This window comes from Littorina saxatilis, linkage group LG4 (assembly GCF_037325665.1).
Source record: "Littorina saxatilis isolate snail1 linkage group LG4, US_GU_Lsax_2.0, whole genome shotgun sequence".
In the NCBI taxonomy this organism is placed as follows: Eukaryota; Metazoa; Mollusca; class Gastropoda; order Littorinimorpha; family Littorinidae; genus Littorina; species Littorina saxatilis.
The window spans coordinates 60385433-60397803 of NC_090248.1; the positions used below are offsets into that span (position 1 = coordinate 60385433).

Here is a 12371-nt window from a genome sequence, read left to right on the forward strand (position 1 = left end):
GAGTGTGTGTGTGCGGGTGTATGTGTGTGTGCGTATGCGTGTATGTGTGTGTGTGTGTGTATGTGCGTGTGAGTGTGTGTGTGTTTGTGTATGTGTTTGTATGCGTGAGTGTGTGTGTTTGTGTGTGTGTGTGTGTGTGAGAGTCAGTGTGAGTGTGTGTGCGTGCGGGTGTATGTGTGTGTGCGTATGCGTGTATGTGTGTGTGTATGTGTATGTGCGTAGTTGTGTGTGTGTGTGTGTGTGTGTGTGTGTGTGTGTGTGTGTGTGTGTGTGTGTGTGTGTGTGTTGACGGGGAGTTGGAGGGGAGGGATATCTAAAGTACAAAAGCGCGCGTACAACTCCCAAGAACTTCATCACCTGCATGTTAACATGTACCTTTATTAACAGCTGCTACCGCTGCAGTTAGAAACAGAGACAGACCGAAAGAAGGACACACATACACACACACACACACACACACACACACACACACACACACACACTAACACACACACACACATACACACAAAAACACACGCACAGACGCACACACACACACTAACACACATACTAACATACACACACACACGCACACACACACACATACACACACACTAGCACACACACACACGCACACACACACACATATATATACTCACACACACACACTCTAGCACACACACACACACGACCACCCACCCACACACACACACACACACACACACACAGACAGACGGCCGCACAGGTAGACCCACGCCCACATGTCCGTCCTAACCACACTCCAACCCCCCTTCCTGCCACACACACACACACACACATCTCATTGAGGATGCACCCAACCACACCCCCCCCCCCCCTCGTCAAAATCCAGCCTCATCCAAGGCCCTTCAGGTCGTCAGTGGATGGTGTCCTTCCAGAGGAAGCGGCGGTCGTGCAGCAGGCGGGCGAACTTGTCGATGAAGGGCTGATAGAAGTCGTCCAGCACCTTACGTGTCTTGTCCAGCATGAGGCCGTAGCGGTGGTACTCGTCGGACCCCGAGTTGACCACCACGTGAGCGGCCACAGCGTCCATGTCTTGATCGTTCAGCTTGGCTGCACGGTATAAAGACGGTGCAAAATAATTATTGAGCCATCCTGTCTCCCAACTACCAATCCATCCATCAATCCATCCATCCATCAATATATCCATCTGCGAACTCATTTTGCCACCCATGAACCCAACGATCCATCATCTATACCCACGTTATCTTTACTCAACCACCCATCCATCCACTCAACATCCATATCCCCCCTAAGAACCACCTTTCCATATTCAACCATCCATGGCATACGCAACCAAACGAAATCGGGCCTATCCATCAATCCACCAACTCATTCTTCTATCCATGTATTCATCAACTCAAAGACACACTGACTTACCCATCCATACCTACACAAACCCATCCACCCAGCCTTCCATACGCAACCAGCCATCCATCCACAACCCACACCCATTCACACATAACCGCCCACCCATCCATCCATCCATCCATCCCCCCGTCCCTATATTTATCCACCTTACCATCAACATCCATCCGTTCATCTATCCATCGCTCCATCAGCCCAGAAACATGAGGACAACTCACCGAGTCCAAGAAATTCGTAGACCTCAGACACTCTCTCCCTCTCGTGGCCTCCGTAGTCTTCGTAACGCATGATGAACATCTGTTCTTTGGGCCATATCCTCAGCCAGTCAGCCATGAACACCGGATACATTCCCTCCACAAGCCGTACCTGTAATAGATAACATAAGTCTTGGTTGGTTCAAACACAAACACTGAAAATATTCCCTCTATGAAGTGTACCTACAGTATAGAAATAACATCCACTCTCTATCGGCCATGACAACTGGATACATTCCCTCCGCAAGCCGTACCTGTAACGTGAAATAACGTGTAAGTCTTGGTCGGTTCAAACAGACACTGGAAACATTTCCTCTGCCAAATGTATCTACATAGAGATATGTGTATCATTGTGAATATGAACAATAATTATTATGTTCTGTGCGATATTATGAGATTGTAAGGACGTTCAGAACAGCCCACGTAGAGAGATGTGTATCATTATGAACATCAAATCTGTAGGTCACACTCTCCAAAAAGTTCTATTTCGTTACACAGTGGGTGTATTTTGGTTGAATCTTTTTTCCTGGTTTCACGAAAAGCTTTCAGCCTCAAAAAGGAATCCTGTTATGAGTCAGGGTGAAGTACTTGCAATTTACTTTCACTATAATTATAACATAATTTTAAACAAAATGAAGCATGAAAACAATGTCTAACCACGCTTTCCCTGTAGACGGACACGTTGTAGGCACAATGGCGTATAGACCACTCTCTGAAGCACGCCTTGTACTTCTCAATGCCGTCGACCACGTAGTCGTGGAAGTCTTCCGGGGATGACCCACGCAGGCTGGGGGTCCGTGGAATTCGGGACACGAATCGAGAGTACAGTCTGTGAATAAGCAAGTATTGACCGTGTTAGCCTACTCCAATCCTACCATTAACACCAAATACATGAAAGTGATAATCGACACCTACATCGACGCACCCGCAACCACCGCAATGGCAACAACAGGAACAACAACAGCAATAATGTCGTCAAAAACAACAACAGCAACAAAAACAACGACTACGACGACGACAGGAACAATGGTCGCACAGAGAGTCCGTGTCAACAACAACAACAACAACAACAACAACAACAACAACAACAACAATTGTCAAACAACAACAACAACAACAACAACAACAACAACAACAACAACAACAATTGTCAAACAAAGGGTCTGTGCCAAAACCAAGAACGCGGAAACCATTCTGACATGACGACATAACACATTCTGATATCTAACTTTTTGTCAAAGATTACGTCCCTTACTTAGCTCCCATGAATACGTGAGACAAGTTGAGGCAGAGGCCTGGAGGGAGAGAGAAGGCTACGTTTACTTGGGAGTGGGATGCCTGAATGTGAGCAGAATCTTGGCAACAGTTTACACGTGGTGTATGTGTTGACCCCCAATGACACACGTACAGTGACCCACACTGACACACAGTGACCCACAGTGACCCACAATATCACACAGTGACCCACAATGACACACAGTGACCCACAATGACACACAGTGACACACAATGACACACAATGACACACAATGACACACAATAACACACAATGACACACAGTAACACACAATGACACACAATAACACACAATGACACACAATGACACACAATGACACACACACACACACACACACACACACACACACACACACACACACACACACACACACACACACACACAATGACACACACACACACACACACACACACAGAAGGGCGGAACGAAGGCTACGTTTACCTGGGAGTGGGATGTCTGAATGTGAGCAGAATCTTGGCGTCGGGGAACACGTGGTGTATGTGTTGACCCACCACGACGCGTGGTTCCTGACAGCCCTGGTTGCCATCCAACACATACCAGTTGTGAGGGTCCCACAGGTAGGACGGAGAAAAGTCACCTGCAACGAACGGGGCATTAATAATAATAATAATGGACATTTGCTATAGCGCATAATCATTTATATGCTCAATGCGCTTTACATATTATTTCTGCCGTGTGAGTTGGAATTTTGTTACACAATATATCACGCATTCACATCGGCCAGCAAACCTCAAGCCTATTAGGGCGAGCATTCACCTTTCACGGCCTTTATTCCAAGTCACACGGGTATTTGGTGGACATTTTTAGCTATGCCTATACAATTTTGCCAGGAAAGACCCTTTTGTCAATCGTGGGATCTTTAACGTGCACACCCCAATGTAGTGTACACGAAGGGACCTCGGTTTTTCGTCTCATCCGAAAGACTAGCACTTGAACCCACCACCTAGGTTAGGAAAGGGGGGAAAAAATTGCTAACGCCCTGACCCAGGGTCGAACTCGCAACCTCTCGCTTCCGAGCGCAAGTGCGTTACCACTCGGCCACCCAGTCCTATTGTTAACTGACCAGTTGTTTGTTTGTTGTTGACCTCAGTTAACTGACTAGTTGTTTGTTTACGTCCTATTAGGACCAATTGGCCTATCTTGGGACAGGTAGAGTTAATATGCTTTGTTGTCTATTTAATCACGGGGTAAATGTTGCGTTAACAGTTGATCATTCCGCGTTCAATCGTTACGATGTCGTGAAATGTTGTCTACAACAAAGAAGCCTGGGACAACGTTGTTAGACTGATGTGTATTGTCATGAACGTCATGTTCTGATCTGTAAGCCTAGTTCACATTCGTTGTAGACGATGAAAGAGGGTTGTTGATTCCGTTTTGCAACTTGTATTGAACAACAGTTGAAATCGATAACTAAAGAAAAGAAAACGCAGCTAAAATAAATTACTCGCAATAACGACATACTGCAAAGCGTCCCATAGTCTTTTCACTTTCGTTGGACGCAAGGAGTTTACTTCAAGCTTAGGCCAAAAAAAAAAATAGGTGTGGTTACGGTAACATAGCCAAAAAAAATAGGGTAGGTAGGTAGGCAATCACTTTTTTTTTTTTTTTAACTTTTTTTTCTAATGTGTACACATTAAACCTACTTGACAGGGAAATAAGTGTGCGACACGGGCGCTTTCGCTTTCATTGCGTTTTTTGCACTCGTTTTTTTTTTTTTTTTTTTTTTTTTTTTGACAAATGTAATAAAAAGTTATAGGATCGGCCCCTAAAAATAGGGTAGGTCGGGTTACCGTAACCACACCTATTTTTTTTTAGGCCTTACGAGATTAAAAAAAAAAGTGAAAGCGGTTTAATGGACGAGAGTACTAGCGATGGAAACAGAATACCTGTTGGGGGGGGGGGGGGGGGGGGATGTTCCTTACACTAAATATTTTCGGATTATCCGTCATTCTCACCAAAGCATGTTTGCTGAGCTGTATGCCGCATACGAATTCAGGATTTCCGAAAGATTCTCCTGTCGCACGGCCATTTTGGAAGGGGAAGTAACGCTAGGGTAATTAATCCAAACCGGTTTACGGCAGTACCCCGCTTTGCGCGAGATTTAGCGATATCATACTTTTCTATAAGGAAACCACCCGGGTGTGTTTCCTGTATACAAGGAACACGCCTGAAAGCAATCCACGTGCATGGAATACACCCACTTTTGGTCGACATAGACCCCTTCAGATCACTGCTTGCTGTGCCTGCGTGCACTCTCATGTTGCGTGTGTTTGTGTGTGGTATTTAGCTGTGCACTGTGTTAGCGCATAGACCAAATAGCCTGGACCGCCAACTCATCACGTGACCCTTCGAGGTTACGACTCTCGACTTTCAGGGGCGCGTCGCGTCCGGTTTGAAAGGCCAGCGATTCGAAGACAGTGAAAAGAAAGCACGCTCCAATTATTTGTGACAATGGGAGGTGACAATGAACTGGATTTTCCAAAACTCCAAACTAAACTTAACAAAACTCATCGAAAAACATGTTCCATAAATTATGCACTTTTGCTGAGTTTATTTTAGCATTTTCAGAACTTACCTCGGCAACTTCGTCCATGTTTACAATCGACAACGGATATCACGTCCCCCTGATTTCTAAAAAGGCTTGTAAGCGTAGGTTCCTAAATGCGAGAGGCCGCTACCTCGTAATAGAGAGAAAGAGCGGAGAGAGAGCTAGTTGGCAGTCCAGGATAAATGGTCTATGGTTAGCGTAAATGCCCTATGGGCCAAACGCCGACTAAAAGGTTGAAACCTTGTCATCCTACAGCTGTCGGGTTGCTATAAATCAATGTACCAATAATAATTAAACAGAGACGAATCAGCCTCTTATATTTCTTCCAAGCACAGGCCTACATTAGTTGTTGCTTTTGCTAATTGATGAATTAGCTTTATGGGTATTCTGTATTCCTGTAACATAAATCGTTCACATTCACAGGTTATTGTTTTGTTTGTAAACAACTTTTTTTAATTGGTAGACAGGTAACATAAATCATACATCACGAACATAATTTTGACAACGGGTTTCGTTTCAGTGTTTGTGTTTTAATGCAGTTTCTTGCCTTACACATGATTTTAGTCCGCCTCTGTAGCCACATTGCTCAAAGAAGGGAAAAATAGTGTTTACTCTACACATGCCAATTTCTTGGGTCCGCTTTTGATTGATACTGACCAAAGATGCGAAGCGAAGACCCCCTGCTGTCCAGTTCATCCTCCAGGTCATAGATCTCGCGCCCCGTGATTAGTTCGATGTAGTCTTCAAATGGGGTCCCTCCTAGATCAATAAAGGCACAAGATAAGAATATCATATTTGAAACTAAATTCAGATATACTATCTAGTATAAAACAATCAACTAAAACAAGAACGATTTTTATCATGAACCATTGATTTACAACAACAAAACCCCACTAAATAACGTTCATGAATCTTTAACTCATCAGACGCTGAACTGAACACAGAGTATACACAAAAGAAAAGCTGTGACAAAGTGATTATGTGATGGACAATAACAAGAATAAAGTCACAAAACCACACTCAGAACTAAGCTAAAAGCGTCGTCCATACTTGCTGGTTGGTCGCTCTTGACTCAACGAAAACCAGCAGGTTATTTGATTTAAAAACAAAAGTGGATTTTCTTGAACATGTTATACCCTGTATTCTGGAAAGTACCTCCCCCCCTCCATTTAAACACAAACAAACAAACAAACAAACAAACAAACAAACAAACCAAAAACAAAAAATCAAAACACAAACACAAAACAACAACAACAACAACAACAACAACAACAACAACAACAACAACCCATGTCAGCATGAAGAAATGAAAACAAACTTTTATTTCTAATGAACATTTCGCGAGGACAGGAATACATAAGACATTGAGACATTTAGAGAAACCAATCAGTGGAATCATATATCATATTCAGCACTTCCTTCTCACATGAACAGAATGTTCGTATCTCAATTAACAAATGGCCCAATGGCCCGTAACAAAGAGAGGACCTTCGATGTCGACGGACACTTCAGGATCGTCCTCGTCGAAGAAGCCGTAGCGTAACCTCTCCCACCAGTGATACTCTTTCTGCGTGCCTTTGAACACGTCTGGATGCATGCGTATTCGTCTGGACAAAAAGAAAGAGGTACACTTGAAAAGCAAATCAAATAACAAAATATATATCAATCAATCAATCACCCAACCACCTAAAACATCGATAAATCAATACATCACTAATCAATAAATAAATACACGAATGAATGAATGAATGAATGAATGAATGAATGAATGAATGAATGAATGAATGAACAAACGACTGACCAACCGAACGAACACACGAACGAACCAACCAATTAATCAATCAACCAGTGAATCAGTCAAACACTCAATCAATTAATCAATCAATCAATCAATCAATCAACCAATCAATCAATCAATAAACCAGTCAGTCAATCAAGCAATCAATCAATCAATCAATCAGTCAGTCAAACAATCAATCAATCATTCAATCAATCAATCAATCATTCAATCAATCAATCAATAGACAAAACTAAGCAATACTTTAAAACCCTTTGACAGCCGGAAGAGTTGATTTAAAAAATCAATACAAAATGATAACATTCAAGGTAAAACGGTTATACCCAAACTAAGAAAATGGTCTCAGGGGGGAGATAATCATCTTGCTGCAACTCCAAGGGCCGGTTATATACAGCGGTTGTTTCCCGTGGCAGTATATTGATTTTTCCCGATAGTCAAAAATGTAGCTGATATCTATTGTAGCAGTCAAGGCGTTAAACTATACGTAGATGTGTCAAGCCCTTGGCACACACACACACACACAAACCCTTTTCTTGGAAAATGTTACCTAGAAAAAGTGGTATTACCACCGAGAGTGGTGAATGCTCCGAGGTAATTTTTTGATGTTTCTACGTTAAGTGCTGATCGTATGGGTGGCAAAAACCAATACTCTCCACAATTAATACATTTAGTGAATTTTGACGATTTTCCAAAGTTTGGTTGCTTAACATAAAAATATGCATCAATCAATCTCAGATTTTAAAACCCAGATATTGAAGGCAAATGGGTCGTAAAATTGTATTTTGAAGTCAAAAATTTTGTGTGTTTATTCCATTACCACGACATTTTCGTGGTAGAAAAAAACATGCTCACCTGGTATACACATTATATTGGCCTTGTACTTGAAAAACGAAAAACTGAAACTTGTTGGGAAAACAGTTATAATTCTACTTTGATAAAAGATTTTGCCAATCTTTTTTGTCAGTGTGTTCTTTAGGCTTAATATCAACTTCGGAAAAAGTCCCTTGTTTTAAAGTTTACAATAAACTGTCTTTTGTGAGTGTTTTACTTTGCCTCAAAAATCCGTGGTAATAACTTGGATTGGTTACTTGGGAATTTCGAAGATAACCGTTTCAAATTATATTTTCCCACACCCATATCAGTTTGACATCAAGAGATTAGCTGATCAAAGCATTCTACATTGTCTTTTTTTGAAATGGTAATTTTGTATCCTTTTAATCGTGCTTAAAGCATTTCACAGGTGACCAAATCCAAGCAAATTTACTGCAATGGACACAAAATTGAAAATAGTACACTTTTTTAATCAACCACCTGTACCCATTTAGTTTTTTCTGACTTCCAAATCAATTCAGTTTTCAATGTAACAGTTGAAAATCAGAGGTGGTCATTTCAAACTTTGACAAAAAAATAGTTTATACGTATAAGGCAACCGTTGTAATGGAAAGGAAGAAAGGCGTGCGCATTCTGCAGTTTTGTGAAGTTGTGATTCTTAAAATACCTAGTGTTTCTCAAATAGTTTCTGTAGACAATTTAAATGAAAAAAATTCTTTCTGTTACACTTTATCCAGTTATAGTTGGTTTAATGCAAGAAAATGCATTTTGGATGATTTGGGGGGGATTAACAAAAAAAGCGGGAAAATTTGATTTCTTAAAAATAATGAAATCTGATAGAGAATTGGTTGTAGAACATAGGCATGGTCTTGGTTTTAAAAACAAAACAATTTTTGCACGTTTATGTGATATTTTGTGTTTTATAGGTAACCGTGGTAATGGAAACAAGTTATCTCCCTGAACATATAGGCCCCTACACATTAAAGTTATTCTGTTCTTTTGAGTGCTGTTCTTTCTATTATTCTATTTAGGTACACTGTGCATAATACTTGCAATGATTAGAATTGATTTTTGAACATTTGATGCAGTTTTTGTTTTCCAGATATTCTGGTACTAAACGTCATGACTCAAGAAACGTGACTGTAAAGTCGGATATCAGAAGAGAGAAAAATTGCTCAACATTCAAGACGGTTTTTTGTTCGGTTAAGTAACCGTTATACTTTTTTTTTTTGGGGGGGGGGGGGGGGGGGGAGAGGTGAGAAGATTGCACATTTAGTTTTGATTTTATCAAAAGATGAGACATTCTGCCCGGCGACCGTGAGCTGGAGTTTTTTGATAAATTAAATTCATTATAAAATCTGTAGATTTGTTACGAAATGTATTTCGTTCAATTTCATCCTCAATTTAGAAAAAAAAAACCATTCTGATTTGTTTTTAATTTAGATAAAATGTATTCCATTCATAAACATGCATACAAATATGGATCCGATTGCTAAATGACGAGATTAGCAGCACTAATATATATATTTGTTATCACTTTATAAGCTTGGCTACTGAGTGTGAAGGCTTTCTTCATATAACTAAACAATTATCATACAATATTTTCGTGTGAAGTTTGAGCTGTGAGAGATATATATCATGAAAAGACGAGCTTTCCCAACCGGGCAAAGAAACCCATCGTGTCCACGTTTTACGTGATACCTATATTTCGCGCATGCGTTATAGGGAGCGACGCGGATGAACAGCCATGGCTTCTGGAAATGAGAGGTGTTTTCAAATCAAACAAATTCTTGCCAGACGACATGATAAGGTAAGACAGTTTTCTCTTTAAACTATACATTTTCAGAATTGAATGTTTTTCCTCTTTCGGTAATTCTAACAGTAAGGAATTTTATCAGTAGTAAACAAGCGTTCTCTCAAGTTTCCTTGGGCGAATCGATGATTACGTGAAGTGACACCATTTTTAAATTGGTAGGGGCTACTGTTACGCCTTTTCAAGTCGTAATTCGACTCAGAAATTCTCTAGTTACGGCATCATGTCATTTTACTGTCGTTCCCCGCTCATTGCAGGCTTCGGTTACACATTTTCCACGAGTCGTAGAGTCACTCGGCCAGACTGCTTTGATAACGGCGCGGCGTGATCCTACGTTGGGACATGTTACTTGTAGTTCAGTTGTACCTATGGCTATGTACTGGTGGTTGATTTTCCATGTATATCCTCTCAGTGATTGAGGCTTATATGAGGCTCAGTCAGTGATTATAGATTTCACTGTTCCTTTAACGGGTTTATTCCGTATTCTTCTTCTTCTTCCATTTAACGCCCAGGGTCAACATTCTGACTATTAGTGGCGCATAGAGGCCCTGTGAGATGGAATTTTTTTTTAACTTTATTCCAAGTCCCACGGGTATTTGATGGACACTTTTTATCTATGCCTATACAATTTTGCCAGGAAAGACCCTTTTGTCAATCGTGGGATCTTTAACGTGCACACCCCAATGTAGTGTACACAAAGGGACCTCGGTTTTTCGTCTCATCCGAAAGACTAGCACTATTTTTGGAATTATCTGTACTAATGGTACAGGTGAATGTGGGGAGTGAAGTAGACTAGTTGTTTGTTCAACCCATCCCGTTATTTTGTTTCTCCAAACAAGGAATGAAGGATTGAATCATTTGTGATTTGTGTATGATTTGTGGTGGAATTTCCTCCATGGTGAGTACTAGGATGTACTGTACTGAATGTTGGGTTATATTTTCCCCGTATGTGTACTATGCGTACAGGTTAATTGGAGGGAACATGTAGTGGTTGTTTGTTTACATCAGATGGTTTCGTCCTCCATTGATGCAGGCATAGTCCAACTCGCCAAACTGCAATGCTTCGTTGAAAGTCTTTCTACTGTCAAATCTGCTTCGCTGTGAAGTCCGCTATCCATGACTAAAGTAAACGGGCCTGCATACGGGTAGAAACGCACAACCACTACTAATGAACTGTTGAACACGTCTGTCCTCACTCGACCCACGCTTTAAAATGGCCGCCCAAACCGGAAGTAGAGCGCGGCCCTGGCGGGGACTTGAAATGCTTTGTGGCATAATCAAAGCAAAGAAGGGAAAAGTTACGGGCGGCGTAAGTGTAGCCACTGCGTTTTAAATTTATGAACGTAGGTGATAGTACTAGTTTATACTTTTGTGATTTAAAATGCGTGTGATATTTATTTGTTGCAGCATCTAAGTACTATTACAAAGTACGTTGGGAAGGTTACTCTCCAGCAGATGACACCTGGGAGTGGGAACCAAGAAAACACTTGCCCCAACATATCTATCGAGCATTTGATGAAGTAAGTACCAAGTAGAATCATGGCTGCATAGGAATTATGGGAGGAGGGGTTTGTTTTCATTTTCGTTCTGGTTATTTTCATTTTCGTTCTGGTTATTTTCTACATGAGTGTTAAAAGTCAGTCAGTCAACCATTTTGTCCAGATTGTACGCAAACTCACAAGGAACTTATCGAGTTGATCGACTTAATCACTTAGTGGCATTAGCCCCCCCCCCCTCCATACACACACACAAATAAATTGGATTAGGGTAACATGACCCCTAAAAATAGAGTTGTTAGGTTGGTTGGAGTTAAAGAAAAAAGAAGAAAACTTAGTTGAAGATTTTGACTGCATTGTATTGCGACGTGGAGTGAGGTTACTATTATGATTGTTTACTTCTCTTAGTCTTATTCTCAATCTCAGTAAATATCCCTGTGGGGGTGTAATTATTCCTGGTGCATTTCCTGGAGGTAGAGTTCCTGTGGGAACATTCCCCGTATACGCTAATACAGGGAATGCGGCGAGAGCATTTCAGTCTGATAGTGATATCGCGCCAAACACGCGACTGACTCAAAGTCAAAGTCAAACCAATTTGAATCAGTTCAGCATTACATCTAGGATGTGCCAACTGCCATAGTGACTTACTGACTACACTACAGTGTGTGCCTAACACTCTTCTGACAGTAATTTTACGCTTCAAATCCCTCTGTGTGTGCCAGTGCCGTATGTATGCAATAGAAAATACCCAGCATGCCTCCCCCGAAATCGGCGTATGACGGTATGCTGCCTGAATGGCGGGGTAAAAACGCAAACAAATCCACTTGTGCTAAAAACATGGGTGAACGTGGGTTTCTAAGCCCAAGAACGAAGAAGAAGAGAAGTATGGTGTGGAAAATAAGCCAAAAGCTTTATTACATTTTTCAA

The 12371-nt window shown here is 41.3% G+C and overlaps 1 protein-coding gene across 1 annotated transcript in view; it reads right to left on the reverse strand.

Annotated features, from left to right (window-relative positions):
• Positions 1–679: 679 nt before the first annotated feature.
• LOC138965669 (uncharacterized) overlaps positions 680–12371 on the reverse strand; it is a 66871-nt gene continuing 55179 nt past the window's right edge. The window contains exons 6-11 of the mRNA XM_070337844.1: positions 6995–7113; positions 6164–6265; positions 3379–3535; positions 2298–2469; positions 1605–1752; positions 680–1071 (exon numbers count right to left, since the gene is read on the reverse strand). Of these exons, the coding sequence (XP_070193945.1) occupies positions 875–1071; positions 1605–1752; positions 2298–2469; positions 3379–3535; positions 6164–6265; positions 6995–7113 (895 nt within the window). The 3' untranslated portion in view covers positions 680–874. The remainder of the gene's footprint in view (positions 1072–1604; positions 1753–2297; positions 2470–3378; positions 3536–6163; positions 6266–6994; positions 7114–12371) is intronic.